This window comes from Podarcis melisellensis (genome assembly GCF_964234715.1).
Source record: "Podarcis melisellensis genome assembly, chromosome: 1".
Taxonomy (NCBI): Eukaryota; Metazoa; Chordata; class Lepidosauria; order Squamata; family Lacertidae; genus Podarcis; species Podarcis melisellensis.
Genome location: NC_138528.1, coordinates 118,594,716 through 118,615,128, shown reverse-complemented (window position 1 = coordinate 118,615,128; position 20,413 = coordinate 118,594,716). Strand labels below are relative to the sequence as shown.

Below are 20,413 nucleotides of genomic sequence, written 5' to 3'. Positions count from 1 at the left end.
ATCTTTAACAAGGATGTCTCTTGAGCTTATAGAAAGCACTCAGTTTTAGTGTGTGTAAAGGACCGTATTTTGCTTCCAAATGCATTGGCACTCAACCACTATTAGAAGAGGAATGGTGATATCGGTATCCTTGGTGGCATGCAGGGTCCTGATCAGAAAAAAATTATGAAATGGCACATGGCAAAGGAGAGATGGCAGCCTTCCAGAAGGGAGAGCTGAACGTTGAAGTTTCCAGACCAGGAAAGAAGGGCATGAATGAAACCCAGAGGGGGACTTGAGTAAATTTTTGGGAAACCTGTCCCTACCAGAGAAGAATGGCAAATGAAACTATTGGATTATGTCGAAATAGCAAAACTGATCGGAAAGCTCAGGAACCAAGAAGACCAAAACTTTAACAAAGAATGGGGGGAAACTGATCTGTAAAAATGTAACTTGGGGGGAAAAAAAGAGAGAGATTGCTCGTACTTTTGTAAACCAAGAAAATCTTTAATTAAAACAAAACAAAACAAAGAATGGGGAAGAATTATAATTTATTTTGGAGACCACTGTAAGCAGATGAAAACATTAGCAGGACTGCAATAACAGTTGCAATGTAGCAAGTACTACGGAGAGAATGGAGTGATATAAAATGTGGATCACTGAAAAAGATGCCGTAGAAAAGGTTAATAATAGGACTCATGGAGGGGGAAGGTGGGAAGTCCAGAGATTCGGAAGAATCTTTAAATGTGGATGTGTATGGTTGTATTGTTATAATTTTATATTTATAAAAGCAAATAAAAATTATATTAAAAACAATTATGGGAAACCAGCAGGAATGATGGTACTTTTGAGCGAGAAAGACCTAAGGTGCCATCTTTTCAGTGGTGGCCGTTTGCTGTAGAGGAGTAGTTCCCAACCTTTGGGGGGGGGCATGCCCCACCTAAGCATCTCTAAAATTCAAAAAGTGAAGTCCTATTCACGTGGAGGAAGAAATGCAAAAAATAAAAAAATCACTGTTGATATCTCATTCTCGAATTGCCCCCCACCTTTAAAAAATCAAATTGCCCCACGTCGGAAACTATGGCTTTAGAGGGTCCCCGGATCCCCTCCCCTCCCTTAGGAAGCCGTTCCTAATGTGGTCCTTGAGTTTTGTTTTGAGGCGCAGCGCTGGAGGAGACTCAGGAGGATGCTATGCGTCGCAGGGTGTCATTTGCCGAGCCCTGCGGGGAGCAGATAATGTACCTCTTCCAGGGTGGAGATTCCGGCCAGCCTTCCTAGCCTTATAAAAGGCCCCCCCTCCTCTCAGTCCCGGCTTCCCCAAAAGAAGCACCAGCCCTCTCTCTCTCCTCTTTCTCTCTCTCTTCTTCCCAGCCATCCCTTCTTCCCTTGCAGAAGGCGCAGCTCGCACAGTCAGGACGGGCGGGAGGGGATATGCAGATCTGCCGGCCGCTGATAGGCGACTCCAGGGAACTCCTCCACCTTCGCGCGGCCCCTCGCTTCTATATAAAGGGTCGGCTCTCCACAGCGCCAGGACAGAGCCCAAGGGGTCAGCTCGGGCAGGAGGAGCCGCGGCCTGAGGAACTTGGTGGGCGCCTTGCGGGGTCCCCATTCCCAGCGGAGCGGTCGCGTCGCGGCCACCTGCCCATAAGGCCATTTCTTTCCAACTTCAGCTACAGTGATAGCTAAGTTTGGAAAGAGCAACACGGGGGTTAGGCCGTTTCGTCCGCTGCTGCTTCTTGGCGCTGCGCTCTGCCCCGCTCTCCTCTCCAGGGTACCCCCGAGCTCGCCGCTGCGCTCGTCGCGTGTGTGTGCGTGCGCGCGTGTCTGCCGGCCCGCCTCTGTCGCGCTCTCTCACGAGAGCAACAAGCCGCCGAGAGGAAAGGACCCCCCTCCCCTCGGGAGAGATTCTTAAAAACAACAACAACTCAAAGGTGCCAAGCTGATATATATAAGCCATGGCAGAACAGCAAAGCAAGCAAGGATGCTGTGGTGAGTCGCAGAGCGCGGAGAGGGACGCGGGCTCAGCGCACGGGCGCAGGTGGCGAGGCTGGCTCGGTCGCCCGCCCAGCGCAGGCTGCCTTGTTGACGCGGGGAAGCGGGTCATGGAGAGGTCTTGCGCGCACGGGGGAAGGAGGGAGTTTGCGCAAAGGCGCGCGCGCGCGAGCTGCGCTGGATTCTCTTTTGCGCGCACAGCGCCAGGCGCTTGCCCGCAGTGTCTCGTTGCCACTCAGGCAGAGAGGAGGCACCGGCCCCTATGGACCTTTGAGGGGGTCCTGCGACAAGGGATCGAAATAATACTGATTTGATCTTGAAGGAAAAATGGCAACCAATTTTTTGTTAGTTCGGTGTTACCCGCTCCAGAAACGAAGCTTTCTGTGAGTTGGTGTGTTGCCAGTTCATAAAACTTGCTGGGAGGTAATTGGTGATATTTCGACTGCCCAGGGGCCTCCATAGGATTTAATCCGGCACTGGGTGCCGAGTTTGGTAGTGGGTGCACATGCACCCAGCCCGCAACAAAAGTCGCTGCACTGATGGGTGCACTGTAAGCGCTCTTGCAAAGTACAGTCATACCTTGGTGGCCAAACATCTTGGAACTCACACGTTTTGGCTCCCAAACGATCGAAAACCGGAAGTGAGTGTTCTGGTTTTTGAACCATTTCCAGAAGCTGAACGTCTGCCGCGGCTTCCAGTTGGCTGCAGGATGCAGCCAATTGGAAGCCGCGAATGGTTTCAGGAATTGAACGGACTCTTGAAACGCATTCTGCTCGAGAACTAAGGTACGACTGTACCTTGCTTTTGCTGGACAGTTCAGCAGTTTGACGAAGGGCCCCCGTAGCCCATTGGTAGAGAGCGGCTGCCTTGCATGCAGAAGACCCCAACTTCAGTCCAGTTACGGCAGCAGGTGTCCTATGTCTGAAGACCTGGAGAATCGCTGTCCGTCAGGAAAGATGGTGCCGAACTAGATGGATCAGTGGTCTAAGGCAGCTTCCTATGTTTGGCAGCCAGCTCCTATTTAGGAGAAGGAATTCTTTAGCAGAAGAAATCCAAGATGCGTTGGAATCCTGGCTATGTCTGGGAGAAGAAGTGTTATGCTTTGTGGGGCTATATTCCCTTACATGGGAAGAGGGCACACAGGTAATGCTGGATTGCAACCATGAGGTATAAAATGAGGTTGCTGGAGAAGAGGAGAAACTTCGTGGTGTTTTTCGCACTGAAGAGAGAAACATCTGCATACTTCTGCTTTCGTTAGCTTGGCTGAAAGGGTCATATCCTTGTAACCTAGAAAAGTGCATGTGTGGCATTAGTTGTGATGGCTTGTATGTTGAAAAAAGGTAGGACCACTGCTGGAATTTAGTTCATAACTTTCTGCCATTGGAATTTCATAGCAGCGCTTCCGAGTAGCACATGAAATAATTCTGGCGGACGATGCATGGACGTTAAATTGGGACTAAGGCAGCAGGTCTCAAGATAGAGGGGAAAAATGTGGCAGACTAGATAGATGGAAAAACTAAGTGCCTCGTGACAGTTAATAAAACTTGGTGTTAACAGAGGTGGATATTTCTTTAAGCAAAGACTGAAACCTATGGGTAGTTGTCAAGCTGTCTTGGTGCTTTACTCAAATTTATTAAGCTAAATAACGATACTAAACAATGGCAGAGATGATGGTAGAAGCTTGGCCACTGTCTAGCTCATGGGTAGGGAAACTAAGGCCCCGGGGCTGGATCCTGCCCAATCACCTTCTAAATCCGGCCCGTGAATGGTCCAGGAATCAGTGTGTTTTTACATGAGTAGAATGTGTCCTTTTATTTAAAATGCATCTCTGGGTTATTTGTGGGGCCTGCCTGGTGTTTTTACATGAGTAGAACATGTGCTTTTATTTAAAATGCATAGGATTTTGTGGGGCAAAGGAATTTGTTCATTTTCTCTCTCCAAATTATAGTCTGCCCCCCCCCCACAAGGTTTGAGGGACAGGGGACTGGCCCCCTGCTGAAAAATTTGCCTACCCCTGGTCTAGCTGCACAAGAAAAGTAAATTTGCAGGACACACTTAAGTGACAACTCTTCTGTTTCCATCTTAGGATCCTGTGCCAGTTATTTCACCTCTGCAAAATTCCTACTGTACCTTGGCCATTCCCTGTCCACTTGGGTAAGTAATGTATAACCGTAGATAATATACATTTGGCTGGTCTGTATAGCAGGATGACTTGTGGACAACTGTTGCATATATCAACAAGAGGGGGTTGTGCTGTGTGATATCATGCCACAATTCAGGGGAAATGTGCAACATTACTGTCAGGGTTTCTGGGAGAGAGGAGGAGATGACAGAGGAGACGGAGAGCGAGTGGGAGGAGGGGCAGAAGGATGAGGAAGAAGATGACGGAATTCTGAGGGAATCCACGAGTCTGAGCAGCGAGTCAGAGGATTCTCAAAAGGGGGTTACCTTAATCAAGCAAAAGGGAGGAGAAGGGAGAAGCGGAGAGGAGCCCAGTGGAAGACAGACGCAGCAAGAGGCGTCTCAGCCGGAACGGAGTAAAGGGGGTGGAGTCGTCAGCCTCTCGGAGGGAGCAGGATTAGGAGAGAACAGAGAAAGGGGGTTGGAGCAAGGTGTTCAGCCGGAAAGGGTGGAGAGCAGAACAAGGGGTGGTGTAGCGGTCGAAAGAAAGGTCAGCAGCAACGTACGCGCGCCAAGTTCAAACGTAGAGGCGCGCGGAAGTGGAGAGAGCTCAGGGGAGGAGCCCGGCCCTAAAGCCAGAAGGAGGGGGGAAGAGGCGGCAGAGGATTCAGCCTCAGGCGAGTCACGGAGAGAGGGAACCCAGGGGGGCAGGAAGACCCTGCGGAAAAGAAAGGAGAGGAAGAGGTGGTCTAGAGCCAGGCTATTAAGTTGGTGTGGAAGAGGGGAGGAGTCAGAGGGGACTTCAGCGGTCTAACGTGACAGACGTACGGCCACGATGCTGAACTGTACGAGAAGCAGAAATCTTCAATAAACTTTTCCTGTAAATAAACTGCAACGGAGTGAGGTCTCTTGTGAGCTGGGACCCGTCCTGGGTGGCCGTGACAATTACATTTAATAAAATATGCTCTGACACATTGGTCCTGAATTCTTTAGCAAGCCCCATCACAGGTTTCAGCTCTGTTAGGACCAGAGCCTATGCTTTTCGATGAAGAATAATGTAGATTTCTGCTTTGTTAAAGAGCTTTGATATCAATATTCTGACTTATTTTCAGCAGTATCCAAAGGCCTGGTTGGCTAAAGTTTTTTTTTAAAAATGTTTGAATTTTTATTCTGTTTTTATATGTGTTGGAAGTCGCCCAGAGTGGCTGGGGAAGCACAGCTAGATGGGCGGGGTATAGATAATGATAATGATAATAATAATTGTTGTTGCTGGAATTTTTCTCCTTTCCTGTACCAAGAGATATTTATTTTGTTTGCATAGGGAACTCTAAATGTGTGTAGAATTGGGGCAAATGTGCTTAAAATATTGATAAAATTATCAGTCATTTATTAGGAAGAATGTTTGTTAGCAAAAGGAGATGGTTAAGACACAGCATTTCCAAGGAATAATAATAATAATAATAATAATAAAAACAACCCATACGTGCACTGAGAAGCTTCTGTCCTGATTCAAATAAAAGGCTAGCTTTTTTCTTTCTCTGTACAAGGCAAGTTACATTAATTTTTATATGCTGTTCCCAGTGACGGTCATGCAGGAACACAGAGCTTGTGGCAGAATATAGTACATCTGTATCACTGCACAGTGCCACCAAACATGGCATTAAACTGACACAGCAAAACCACTAAGGTTGATATTGCAAGAAGGTGAAAAGACACACATGATTAGGACTGGGGTTTCAGCAAAGCCTCTCTTTAGTTTGGCCATGGTTCGCTCAGGGCCAGCTCTGCCATTAGTCAGAGCAAGGCAGCAAATGCTGGGAATTGGGCAGGTACTGAGGAACAGAGCTGTGGGTACCACTCGGTCAGCCCCAAACCCTAAACCCAGGCTGCTGCCCTTGGGTGCAATGGAAGACACTGTCCACTAACCAGTGCTGAAGTAAGGTTGAACTTTTTATGTGGAATGGGGCGCCATCTTGTCCTTTGAAGCAGAAAAACCTATTGGGCCATTCCTGGTTGGAAGTGAGTATCTCCCTATTCAGTGCAATAAAGAATTTCCCTAAACTCACCATAAAAAACTTGGGGCACGATCTAGCTAGAGTTAAGTTTTGCAACTCCCGTGGATTTCAGGAGGTGCACTAAATGTGCATTTTTTATGTGTCAGGTTGAAATTGTAATTCTTGGGTGTCATATCATGGGCAAAGCACATGCATAAAGCACAAAGGTTATTTGACTGGCTCCACTGTAGCTGTTCACCTTGGAACCTGCTTTTTCCATTTAAAACGGGCTTTCTTGTTCAGCTGGGTGACCAGCTGTAATGAGCAGCTCTTTAAACCTCTGGCAGTGCACACCTTTCTTGCAGGTGGGAGAGGTTGAAATGTTCTGTTCAAGATGCGATAGAGAGATAGATTCCATAGTTCAGTTCAGAGTTGAGCGCACATAAGCCAGTTGGTTTTCCCAGGGAAAAAGACCTCCCCCTTCCCCCCTTTTTTTTGAGGAGAAAAATCAGTCATTGAAAGATGGTGGCAATTCAGGCATGTGTGGAGTGGTGCTATAGTACAGAAAGATCTTCTTGGCTGTTGTTGTGGAGGCAGCAGGTATGCTCTTTTGAGCCCTAAACGGCCTCGGTCCAGTATACCTGAAGGAGCGTCTCCACCCCCATTGTTCTGCCCGGACACTGAGATCCAGCTCCGAGGGTCTTCTGGTGTTTCCCTCCCTGCGAGAAGTGAGGTTACAGGGAACCAGGCAGAGGCCTTCTCGGTAGTGGTGCCCGCCCTGTGGATCGCCCTCCCACCAGATGTCAAAGAGAAAAATAACTACCAAATTTTTAGAAGACATCTGAAGGCAGCCCTGTTTGGGGAAGCTTTTAATGTTTAATAGGCTATTGTATTTTAGTGTTCTGTTGGAAGCCGCCCAGAGTGGCTGGGGAAACCCAGATAGATGGGCAGGGTATAAATAATAAATTATTATTATTATTATTACTACTACTACTATTTTCTGTGGTTATAACCGGAGGTGTCTTAGGTGCAAAACAGCAAAACGAAACATGTTCAGTTCAGTAAGTGTTTAACCTAACCATGCCCCAGTTTTGCTACATAGCACCCTAATGCCTCTGTCTAACAAAGGCAAGTTCTGAAGCACAACAGATTGTCCTGTATGTGTGTATGCAGAGGGTGGAATCCTTGTAGTTTCATTTGTTTTTACTGGGAATTGCTTCTGAGGCACGGGGTTTGTATGAAGGCATAAGAAGCTAATTAACTTCCCCAGTTTAATTTGCTAACAATTGGTTTGTGCCACCCATGACAGCCTTAGTGTCTGACTCACTGCTTTCCCCTCTTAATAAGAAAATAAACAGGCAAAGAAACACTTTCTTAAGTAGCTAACTTTGCAGAAGCAATGCACACACACAGACACACACTTTGTGGAACCAAGGCTTTAAATATTTGAATTAAAGGATGCTTAAATATTGCAGGCAATTGTATCCATGCTTGCTTTTGGTTGTTAGTTTTGAGGCAAGGAACTCCTCCTTTGTCTCCAAGAGAATGTTGTGCTCAGTCTGACAGCTGTCACAAGCAATAAGTAAGCATTTAATCTCAGGTTACACCTGTGGCTTCAGCTAGGACCTTTATGGAACAGCCAAAACCACTTACATTTTTAGAGACGAAAATTCTGCTTCTAGTAACTATATCAAGTTAGGGGAATTTCATATTTTCAATCCCAGGATGATCAGTAAGGGCACTTACGTCAAACGTGGCTCCTCAGTGAGTGTATTTACTCATACGCATTGCTTTATTACATTTACAACTTAAGAACAGCTTTACATGCACACCCAAAAATGCTTAGCTAAAGTCTTCCATAGGTCCTTTGGTTTAGTTGTTACCAGATTGTTGGTTTTCTTGCTCCCTTGGCTATTTTCAGGCATTAAACAACCATTCCCACTGTTTCCAGTGTTTTTAGAAATGAGTGTTGTTGCTTTTGTAGCCAAAAAAGGCACAACCCACACACAAGGAGGAGGCACCGGCATGTTCAGGGGAGTCTCAAGGTTTTCAGAAATACCAAAGAATATTTCTGGTGGAGGTGGTGGGGGCTTAGATAAAGGGACCACAAAACAACCCAGTGAAGACTGAGCATGCTTAGAGGCTACAGAATGTGGGCTGAATATTGGAGGTGGCCAAACTGGTTGGTAGGACCAATAAAATGGAGAATTGTGGAGGCTGGCTTGGCTAGAACACTGAAGAGAAGCACACATTCATTGCAACATTTCAATGCTGGCCGCACTTGTGCGTTCCATGTTTGTTATCGGCAATTGCCCCCTTTCTGCTGCTTATCAAAGTGAGAAACTTATCTGCTGAACACACATTTAGGACTTTTCAGAGGACAGTAGATTGCTGAAATGTGGACATCACAAAATAAATGAACGTCAGCGACACCCCTTAGCTAGCTTGTCTGACAGATGGCCTTTAAAGGGTCATTAGACGACATGACCCTTCCACTCAGATAATGAGGGTCACAGGCAATAATTGACTTACTGTGTAACAGTCCCATTGCCTGCAATGTAACCTGTCCAGTGCAAATTAAGGATTACTGTACAGCTATTGCTTTGTGACAGATGAGGAAACTACTGGGTTTCTGGTTTTTTCAACAGCAGATTTATTATGCCACCCAAGCTACTGTTCTGTATATTTATTTGAGGCATAGTAAAACAGTTACGGGCATTTCATCAGAGTTCATCTGCTATCGCAGTTGCTAGGATAATGGGGAAGTTTCCATTGCAGCGCTTGCAGGATTTATTGGGTTCTACATATATAGAAGTTGAAATCTAGTCAACTTCAAGCAGAGTTGGAACAGTTTCAAGGGCTCCAGCTTCCAAGAAACCAACATTGGAGTTAAAGTGCTGTGAAGGAGGAGGATGCTAGGTTATTACAGGGCTGAACAGTTCAGGTAACCAATGAGAAGGATGCAAGGAACTTCAGTGTGGGAGATAATAAAGGAGGGTAGTTGCCTGGTGCCTTCATTTATTCGTTTTGTGTTTAGGTTGTCTTTTTAGTCTCCTTGCCAGGGAAAGGGCAGTGGTGTTAACGGCAAGAAGGTGGACCCCTCAAGGAAGGAGGTTCACTGGGAGCGTCTTACCCAAGGGCTCTCCCAAAATATGGAGAAGGCGCTCTTGGTCGTAGATACTTTATAGACACCCTAAAGCAGAGCTTTCCAAAATGTGTGTCGCGACACATTAGTGTGTCGGCTACAGTGCGTAGGTGTGTCCCGTGAACGCTCCCTGCGCTCCTTCCAGGGCTGCAAAGGGAGCAGGTAGCTCACTGGCTTGCTAGTAAAACTGAATTAGTGTGTCGCGAAATGATGCATGTCTGAAAAGTGTGTCGCCAGCATGAAAGGTTTGGAAAGCTCTGCCCTAAATTGTTATGTGCAGCTCATGATTTAGAACTATTTAGTATTAAACTAAATCTCTCTTTTTCCCCCCCCTCTAGGGAGATCGTATGTGGCACTTTGCAGTGTCGGTCTTCCTGGTTGAACTGTATGGAAACAGTCTGCTCTTGACTGCTGTTTATGGGCTGGTTGTGGCAGGTTCAGTTCTTCTTCTGGGAGCCATTATTGGAGACTGGGTAGACAAGAACCCAAGGCTCAAAGGTTAGTCATGTTTTAGTGGTTTTGTTGAAGAATGTTGAGGGGACACAGGTGGCGCTGTGGGTTAAAGCCTCAGCGCCTAGGACTTGCTGATCGAAAGGTCGGCGGTTCGAATCCCTGCTGCGGGGTGCGCTCCCGCTGCTCGGTCCCAGCGCCTGCCAACCTAGCAGTTCGAAAGCACCTCCGGGTGCAAGTAGATAAATAGGGACCGCTTACCAGCGGGAAGGTAAACGGCGTTTCCGTGTGCAGCTCTGGCTCGCCAGAGCAGCGATGTCACACTGGCCATGTGACCCGGAAGTGTCTCCGGACAGCGCTGGCCCCTGGCCTCTTAAGTGAGATGGGTGCACAACCCCAGAGTCTGGCAAGACTGGCCCGTACGGGCAGGGGTACCTTTACCTTTACCTGAAGAATGTTGACATGTGTTAAGTGGGCCCCAAATCACAGAAAACAAGATGAAAGCTGTTACAGTGGCTTACACCAATGTTTACTTTCTAAATAGAATTATTGTTGTTGTTGTTGTTGTTATTATTATTATTATTATTATTATTATTATTATTATTATTATTTCAAGTTTTCAAGCTTTCCCCTCACCCACGTGGCACTGGGTTGTATCTCAACTTCAGAGTACAGCTGCTAAAAGCAATAGACACGACTAATGTATGCCTGTTGATTTCAGTAGGCCTGTTCTGAGTATGGCTTAGTTAATTTTATGCCAGTCTGAAAATTATGTGCTTTATCAAGGTGTAGAATATTTGAATAAAATGCTAGAGGCATTGAAAGTTTGATTAGTATCTCATTCGGAGCTGGTATAGAATAACTGTGCAAGCTTGCAGAGTTCTATCCAGGTTTACTCAGAAGCAAGTACCACTGTGTACAACAAGGCCTATCCTCTTTATAAAACCTGTGTGGCAGGGCTATAATGGTCACATATTCTCTGTAAAATTCATATGCCTTGTCTCTTGGACTAAGCATTTTGCAGACAGTATAATTATGTGACCTGCTTAAAGCTAATTTTAAATAATTACTGCCATTAGTAGGACATTTCAGCTACTCACGCTAGGTGTTTCCTCCTTGGCTGAGGCGTTAGCATTTTAAAAAATTATGCCTTTGTTTTGAAGGCAGGGCCCAATGGGTGAACAATTACTCCATGTTTGAACACTAAGCCCAAGGGGGGTTACCCAGTGAAGGCGTAGTTACTCTTGCTGGTGGAGCAAGCCAGACAGCTTCAACATAATTTTTACCAAATGTCTTCTTCATTTAGAGTGATATTTTAATTTCTTTAGACTTGCGGGTGTTATATCCTAGGGAGCAATCTCAACCAAGTGTTCGTCTTATACACCCACTCCCCCCTTTTTTGTCCCTCAAAGTGCTGGGAGAAATACCAGAAGCCAGGAGACTGAAAACACAAAAAACGTTTTGCTTTAAATATTGAAGAGAAACTTGCGTGAAAAGATGCAAGGTCTTCCAATGGTTGCATATTTCCTATTGTCATTGTTGGCATGACCCAAATTGCAATTTCCCCTCCTCTCCCTTTATCCTAAACAGTGGCCCAGACATCCTTAATTGTGCAGAATGCATCGGTCATCTTGTGTGGTATCCTTCTGATGATGGTCTTCCTGTTTAAGACTCAGCTTTTGGCTCTATATCATGGGTGGCTTCTGGTAAGTGCACAAAAAACCATTGATAAACATTGGATTATGATAGCACTGTTGCCTTTTCAGTCAGCCTGAAGCTTTGTGATGTCACAATACTTAATGGATTCAATCGAATATAGTTTGTTGTCAGTGCTTAAATGGATTTCCTATTGCTAGGCCAATAAGGTTGGTCCCATCCTAGATCAATAGTAAAGCAATCTTACACCTGCTTAAGGGACGCGGGTGGTGCTGTGGTCTAAACTACAGAGCCTAGGGCTTGCTGAACAGAAGGTCAGCGGTTCGAATACCCGTGACAGGGTGAGCTCCAGTTGCTCAGTCCCTGTTCCTGCCAACCTAGCAGTTCGAAAGCATGCCAGTGCAAGTAGATAAATAGGTACTGCTCTGGCGAGAAGGTAAATGGCGTTTCCGTGCGCTGCTCTGGTTCGCCAGAAGTGGCTTAGTCATGCTGGCCACATGACAAGGAAAAACTGTCTGCGGACAAACGCCGGCTCCCTCGGCCAGTAAAGCGAGATGAGCGCCGCAACCCCAGAGTCGTCCGCGACTGGACTTAACAGTCAGGGGTCCCTTTACCTTTACCTTTGTACATGCTTACCTTTGAGTAAACAGTGACATTTTCTCTTGAGTGGACATGCACAACAGGAGTGGGGAAGTTATGTCCCTTCAGGTGTTGGTAGACCACAACTCCTATCAACCCTCACAACAGGCCATTATGACTGGGGCTGTTGAGTCCAACAAGATATGGAGGGACTCAGGTTCCCCAGCCGTAATGTATAGGTTTGCACTGTTAAACATGAACTTCAGTACTCTGTGTGGTTACCAGTGGCGTCATTTTGGGGGGGGGCTCTCAAAATCTGGTCAGGCGGTCTCAGAGTTCCCTTTTCAGAAGAGGAAGGCATTTAAACCAGCAAACTATGATTAATCCTTGCCTACCAAGCCAGAACAAGAAACTCAAAGTCAAGTCACATTCATGATCTCACACATCATGGTTTGATGGATTATCTGAACTGAACGATGGTCCAGCATTCAAGGACACTCTTTTCTTTATACTAGGGGTGAGGAACTAGCCAGTTCCTTATCTCTCCCACCCCGCTATAGGCCAACTTGGGCAGGTGAACAACATGCCTGTCTATCACCTGATGTCATAATGTATTCAAGCCTTCTTTAAGGGGGGGGGAACACTGGTTTAAAATAAATAAATCTGTAGGCACTAGTGCAGCTTGGGCTGTGCTGGGATCTTTTAAATCATCTGGCGGTATTTGTAGAGAGCACTGCGCTTTGAAGCCCCAACAATCAGTTGATGGTCAGGACTTCAAAGCACCTCTAGAAGGCATTATCAATCAGCTGATCAGCAGTACCTGCAAATCCCTTTTTGGTCCAGCCATGACTTTACCTGTTGGGCAGGTGGGTGTGGCTTGGCCATAATGGCCTGGCTGGCCAAATGGGGATACCTGGTTTTGGATCACTCTAGTTTTATGTCCACACAGAGGGAAGAGAAGACAAATGGTGGTTTTTGAGGCAGTGGAAGATGCATCTGCTAGCAGACAACGGTTGTGGGCAAGAAGTAAACTTTCCTGCCATAAATCCTCTGAGCTGCCCTGAGACCTGCGGGTATAGGGCGGTATATAAATGCAATAAATAAATAAATAAAAATCACTGTTCGGTATTAATCCGCTGGCCTGGTTCAGCATAAAATAATTAGCATGTTAAATTGTAATTTAGCAGTTTGAGGGAGAGTGGTTGCTTTGTTTTCCTTATGCTTGAACGTCTCTTTCCATTCCCACAGACCCTTTGCTATATCCTAGTCATCACAATAGCAAACATTGCAAATCTAGCCAGCACTGCCACATCAATTACCATACAGAGAGACTGGGTCGTTGTTGTTGCGGGTGAAAACAGGAGCAAATTAGCAGGTGATGTATTATTGGGTTTTGGTTACCTTAAAAAGTATTTTACTCTCTATACTCTGAAGAACTTCCTGACAGTAAGAGCTGTTCGACAGTGGAATTTGCTGCCAAGGGGTGTGGTGGAGTCTCCTTCTTTGGAGGTCTTTAAGCAGAGGCTTGACAACCATATGTCAGGAGTGCTCTGATGGTGTTTCCTACTAGGCAGGGGGTTGGACTCGATGGCCCTTGTGGTCTCTTCCAACTCTATGATTCTATACTTGGCTTTAAACTAGCTGAAATCAGCACATTTTTTCTGTGTTACAGGAGTCATGAGTCAACATCAGGTTATAAAGGGCAGATTATATTTGTTTCACTTCCCTCCTCTTTCTTGCTCAGAGAGAGCAGGAGAGTAGCTAATTATAATAAGTGGATTATCAACTGGTCATGTAGACATGCTCTGTGGCCCTTGTTATAGTTCAGCTATTGCACTGTCAAGGTTGAACAAACACAGAACTTTTTACACAGCTGTGTTTAGAATCAATACTTTGTCACATTTTTACTACGAAAATATTTCTTGCAGTAGTACAAGGGTAAGCATCGATCTAATTTTACCAGGTGCGATGAGTTCTTGCCAATATCCTCTGTTGTAAGAGGGGTGAACTGTGTTGCCATATGGCAAGCCTTAAACCCCAGACCTAAGCCTGCGCAGATGGAGTCAGTAAGCTCCAGGATGTTTCAGCAATCTAGACCACATTCTGTTGATTTTAGTTGCTTGTACATGTTTGGACTTGAAGTGCCTTTATTTATTTAAAGATTAAAAAAAACAAACCTGTATACCACAACCTCATTTTTTAAAAAAAACACACCACTAATGTAGTTTGCAACAATTACATATGCGTAACAAAAACCATGCAAACAAATTCAAAAAGATCAGACAACTGTTGCAGAAAGTGTTCGTCTTAATTGTCTGCAGAAGCCTGGGAACAAAGAAAGCTTTTAAGCAATCGTCTGAAGGTCAAAATAGAAGACACCTGCTGCATATTTTGGAAGAACATTCCACAGGGCTGGGCTGGTGACACTAAACACTGTTTCTTGTCCATATCCAATGAGCCTCACCAACTCAGGGGACAAGCAACAACACCTCCTATAGATGATCTCAGAGATCAAACTGGGATGTAAAGGTTCAGGCAGGGCCCTTAGGTTGCCTGGACTTAAGCCATTCAGGGCTTTGTAAATTAATACAAGGAGCTTGAACCCGGCTTGGTAGCAGATGGGTAGCCAGTTCAGCCGTTTTCACGTGTTGTTGTCCAGGTTCAAGGTTGTTGTGTCAATTTACAGAGCCCTGAACAACTTAGGTCCAGGATATCTCAGGGATCGCCTGAACCCTTATATCCCAGCTTGATCACTGAGATCACCTGCAGGAGCATCTCTGCACAGTAATCCAACAGAAATGGTATGTTAAGACCATTGGAGATGGGGTGGTGGAGCCAAAAGACTGCGGCTGCTATCTTTACTGTACAGGTACATTTGGAGAGAGAGGAAATGTGAGAAGCTACATACTTTTTGCTGTAATTCAGTTGTGCTGCCAAGTCTTTGAGGAGCTTCTGGCTTGTTTGTACGTAAAAAATAACAATGATCTGTGTATGTATGATTATTTAAGAAGTTTCTGGGTCAGTATGAGGAGAAAAACTTAAGGATAGTATATAATATAGAAGGTCTGAGTGTTGGCTGAACCAAGGCGTACTTGTTTGCAGTAAATTTTATTGAAATCTGTAGGAGATCGTTGTGTGCAAGTAAATAGTATTGAATTTGGGGTTCCCAGCTTCTATATCGAATGCCAATTTTGCGTTTTCCAATGTTCCCTTACAGATATGAATGCTACAATACGAAGAATTGACCAGCTGACCAATATCTTGGCCCCCATGGCTGTTGGACAGATAATGACCTTTGGATCACCTGTGATTGGCTGCGGATTCATTTCTGGGTGGAACTTGATTTCCATGTGTGCAGAATATATGCTGCTGTGGAAAGTTTACCAGAAAACTCCTGCTTTGGCTCATAAATCCAGTTCAAAGGTTGAGGAGTCAGAACTGAAGCAGCTGAACATGCAGAAAGGTACCAGCATTTCCAAGGAGTGTATTTGGCCAAATAAAAATGACCTATAAGATACAAACCTACATACAGCTTCCCAAAAGCAAGCCCTATTGAGTTGAAGGAGACTTACTCTCTCAATGTGTGAAGAGTTGCAGCCCCAGTCCCTCTCTTTTCATAGAATGCTTCCAAAATGGATTGCTGGTCTTTTGAATTTGTCTATAAAAAGGTCTTTTGAATTTGTTTGGAAAAGTTAAACTTCCTTGTTTCCTACAGGTGGATTCCATACATATTGCTATCACTCCTGCTTCTGTTGGCGCCTAGTGATCACCTTCTAATTCCATCTGCCAAGTGCAGCTAATACCCTAGTCATAAATATATTCTTTCGAAAGCTGATCCTTTTAAAATCAATTAAATATATTCTTGAATATTGTTTTCTGTAATCATCATCATCATCATCATCATCATCATCATCATCATATACCACCTTTCATTAGGAAAATACCAAAGTGATGTCCATTTTTTTAAAAAACCCCCACAAAATCCATTAAAACAGACAAATGAAATGAAATGAAATGGCAAAACTAGCGCAGTGTGTCAAACACTGCTACTGTCCTAATGATCCACATTCTTTGGTTTAAGCCAGATACTTAAGACCTGGGTGCAGTTGAATCTGAGTGGCAGAAAGCATGTAGGCTCTGCTGAGTTCTCCTTGCTAACAGGACTTCTAGCTGTAGTTTGACGAACCACTGTAGAAATAAAGTAATGGCACAATACAATGTTTTTCCTTGGCAGTACTTAACTCTTGTCTTGGTCCACAGATGGCGAGTCAAAGCCCAACGAAGGAGTCCAGTTAATTGGCGAGAAAGACATGGCTGTCTTTGAGCCCAAACTGGAGGAAGAAGTTAGCTGTCTTTCTCGAATGGCCGAGCCTTTCAGTACGTTCCGGGACGGATGGGTGGCCTACTACAACCAGCCGGTGTTCCTTGCAGGAATGGCCCTTGCGTTCCTTTACATGACTGTCCTAGGCTTTGACTGCATTACTACTGGCTATGCGTATACTCAGGGACTGAGTGGTTCCACTCTAAGCCTCTTAATGGGGGGTTCTGCCATAACTGGAATCCTGGGTACTGTCGCCTTCACCTGGCTACGTCGCAGGTGTGGCCTGGTTCGTACGGGTATCATCTCTGGAGTGGCCCAGTTGGCTTCCCTCGTCTTGTGTGTGATTTCGGTGTTCATGCCTGGAAGTCCTTTGGATCTGACTGTTTCCCCGTTTGCTGACATCAGTGCTAGATTGTTTGAAAGTAACCCGTTGCCTACTATGGCGCCTCAAGGCGAGCTCCTGGAAATGCCCTTTACAACTGGAATGCCTTCCTTGTTCAATGAGTCAACTTCTGATCCAGGTTTAGCTCCCAACCCTGTGCCTATTGTCTCCGTAAGCCTTCTGTTTGCAGGAGTCATTGCTGCGAGAATTGGTAAGTTAATTCATAGAATCATAAAATTCTAGGGTGGGGAGAGTCATCTAGTCCCAACCCCTTGAGATGCAGGAATCTCAACTAAATCATCCTTGACAGGTGGACATCCAACCTCTGGTTAAACACCTCCAAGGAAGTAGAGTCCAGCTCCGGAGGGAGTCTGTTCCCCTGTCAAACAGCTCTTACATCAGAAAGTTCTTCCTGAGTCAGAATCTGCTTTCCTGTAACTTGAATCCATTGGTTTGGGTTATGCCCTTTGAAGCAGGAAAAACCAAGCTGCCTCCATCTTCCTTTTAGACATTTGAAGATGGCTGTTTCTGATGCTTTAAATAACAATTTGGACCTCTCCAGTAGTTGGAAGATCCTCTTGCTTAAATCAGATTTTAAGATAAAGGATTGGAGCCTAAATATGATGTAGAATTGCTTGTGCAGAAATTATAGGTTCACGTTCCTTGCATATATATGATCTTTGCATAACATGCAAGGCAGAAACTAGTTTCCAAGCAAATATACTATTCTGACATTCACCCTGAATAGTCTCACAACAAAGCAGAACTGTGCATTAGTACTGGAGTCTAGAAGGGTTGTTGAGAGAATAGTTAAAGAGTGATCCCATTGCATATATTTTTAGGTTTTGATAGTTCACATCTTAATTATCTAAGTTGCAATCCTAAATGCGCCTCTAGAAGGTAAGCCCCATCTGATGCTTTAGTACTGATTTCCAGATAAACACAAACACAGGTTTGTGTTCTCAGTTAACAAGCAATCTCTTTATTTTTCCAAGAGGTGAATAGGTTAGGCATTTTTACTTATATACGGATGAAGAAAAATTCACTTAGAGGCACAAATAGGCATGAATTTTATTTTGGTTCATTTCATTAAGGCATGGAAATGGTCTCTACGTTTGCAAATCAGCTGTAGAAAAGAAGGTCTTTTAACTTTTGGAGATACATGAGATCTCTTGTGTGGCTTTCCTTTTTTGCCCCCCAAGCAGGAACTGAACAAACTCCCTTTGTATTTGTCTTAACAGGACTGTGGTCTTTTGACCTGACCGTCACGCAGTTGCTGCAAGAAAACGTGATCGAATCAGAAAGAGGTATCATAAATGGCGTCCAAAACTCCATGAATTACCTTCTGGATCTCCTGCATTTTATCATGGTCATCCTAGCTCCTAACCCAGAAGCTTTCGGATTGCTGGTGCTTATTTCTGTTTCCTTCGTTGCAATGGGCCATCTCATGTACTTCCGGTTTGCCCATAAAACCCTGGGGAGGAATGTCTTTCTCTGCTGTACCCCTGTGCCAAAATCGGTGTCTGACGACCCACCAGCTTGTGATGCGTCCAGCGTCTAGAGAGAGTTTCACTTATTGCTGCCAGCGCTTGTTTTGCCTGTCCATGTACATATATATACATATGCTTTATTATGGGTCAGGGGTAGCTGGTACCTCTTAAAAGTGGTGCTCAACGCTCCACTTCAACGCCTCTCAAACTGTTTTGCCTTTGGGCACAGGATCACGTGTGGCTTTTCCCCAGTTAGAAGTGGCATAGCTTATTTATTTAAGGGGAGATCTCCTGAGTAGTGTTTTTTTTTTGTAAGAATGATAATTAAAAATAAAAATAAATAAAAGATAAATACGATAAATCAAAAGACAAATTGAATGAGAATGAATTTTGTTGTGATTCCACCTCCCCCCCAACCCACAAAAAAAATTAATTCATGCGGATTTGGAACAGAGAAATTAAAACCAGTTTTAAATAACTATTGCATCCTCTGTAATATGACCACTGATTCCCCCATGTAACATAGATGTACTATGTTTTGTCTCTTTAACGAAATTGCCAAGAAACATGACCAAAACGTTACACAAATGAGCAAAAGAGTTATGTGCTTTACTCAAGAGTAGACCTATTAAAATTAATGGACCTAACTTATCTGTGCTCATTAATTTCAATGGGTTTGCCACCTAAATCTGTATTTCTGTGATGGTTGTTCTTCTTGTTTAACTTGGAAGAAATGCCTTTATTGCTTTAAGTATGCTCTTTGGAATAAAGACTAGTGAATGATATTGTAGAATATATTTGCAGCACTTCTTAGGAACCGACAGTAGCAGGTACGAATATAGCATTGTATAGCCTAGGGCCTTACATCCTATTTACGAAACTTGATTCCATGGTGTTAAGGGGAAGATACATGAGCTGGCTTTGTGTGTTTGATATTAAAATTGTGAAAGCATTACACTGGCCCTTTAAAAACAAAAAAAAGAAGAAGTTCAAAATGCGTACGGATCCTTAAGCTGAAAATCTCAACCACTTATTTTTGTTTAGCCCACTAACGTCAGGAAAACAAAAAATCTATAAAGTTTGTAGCTAAGAAATTATTCACCCTATGGAAAAGGCCTTCTGAAATAAATGGGAATTTGCAGAGGAAACTCATTCCCATGGGGCTCAAATAAGAGGCATTCTGATTTGTGTGTATGTGTGCTTTAAAGTCATGCCTATGCTATATTTTTTGAGAAATCAGACCTATTGACCGTAACATGTTAGCAAGTGTTAAATAATCCATGCTGACTGAAATGTAAGAAACGCGTCCTTGATCAGATTCTCATATACCCAAGCAGGTTGCGCCATGCAGCTGCTTTCTCCATGCCAGGTGGTGTTGAGGCTGCCATGCCGTAGCATCACATGGCCAGAACATGGCGTGTTGGATGTAGCTTTGCATTCCTCACCTTTCAGCCAGCATGAATTGCACTCAGTAGGGTAATCTACCTGCAGATGCCCACTTCAGCTCACAGACTTGTTGGATTGTTGCACATAATGGACAACTTTAAATGTTTTATAGAGTTGATATTCTTATGCACTCGACTATATATATATATATAAAATCTCAAAGTATCTTTTACTGGGAAAGTGTACTTTTTTATTAAAAAAAAATACCTGTTTTTGTAAAAAGGCTTCTTACTGTATGATCTTGTAAAAACTGCTTTGATGATCGGTAGCGACTGACAATGCCATATGTGCTAACCTGCTTTCTGAGTCCTTTTTACAGTGTACAGGAAATGCTTTTTACATTAACCGTTTTATGCACTTTTGTGGAAATTGTATTAATGTTGCTCTGAGCACTTTGCTTTCCAGTAGAGTTGAATTCTCTTTACTGTATTCCTGGGAGTTTTTCTAAGAGATAGCAGTGTGATTTTAAATCTCTGTTAAATATTTGTAAAATATTTGTTTGCATAAAATACAAACCGTTTTTCACACTTTTTGGTTTTTTTGTCATTTTGGGGGGTATGCTTTCCACACACACACACACACACACACACACGAGTCAAGTTGTATAGAAATAGTCTGACCCTGAATTTAAAGGGACTGTACATCAAAGCTTCATTCTAATCTGGCCTGACCCCTAGGACTTTGAAACTGACACTAGACTTTGTTTTGAATGGAACGCAGACACAACTATTTCTGACATGATTGATGGCAGGGTCACAAAACGATTTGAGGAAATCAGTTCCTGCAACCACAGGATTTTCCTTCTACAGAATTTTCTTTTTAGCCATCTGAAACTATGAGTCACTCTTTTTTTTGGTT

General features: G+C 44.2%; 1 protein-coding gene across 1 annotated transcript; it reads left to right on the top strand.

Annotated features, from left to right (window-relative positions):
* The first annotated feature begins 1,824 nt into the window (after window positions 1-1,824).
* On the top strand, window positions 1,825-20,082 carry SLC40A1 (solute carrier family 40 member 1). The gene is made up of 8 exons (XM_081926165.1): window positions 1,825-1,968; window positions 4,058-4,125; window positions 9,570-9,729; window positions 11,272-11,387; window positions 13,165-13,291; window positions 15,134-15,379; window positions 16,177-16,830; window positions 17,861-20,082. The coding sequence occupies exons 1-8, from the start codon at window positions 1,935-1,937 to the stop codon at window positions 18,178-18,180; spliced, it is 1,725 nt and encodes a 574-aa protein (XP_081782291.1). The 5' UTR covers window positions 1,825-1,934; the 3' UTR covers window positions 18,181-20,082.
* The last annotated feature ends 331 nt before the right edge of the window (window positions 20,083-20,413 follow it).

Coding starts and splice junctions, on each gene's coding strand:
- SLC40A1 (XM_081926165.1), top strand. CDS start 1,935: ATGGCAGAACAGCAAAGCAAGCAAGGATGCTGTG. Junction 11,388..13,164: donor TATATCATGGGTGGCTTCTG/GTAAGTGCACAA, acceptor CCATTCCCACAG/ACCCTTTGCTATATCCTAGT. Junction 13,292..15,133: donor AAACAGGAGCAAATTAGCAG/GTGATGTATTAT, acceptor GTTCCCTTACAG/ATATGAATGCTACAATACGA.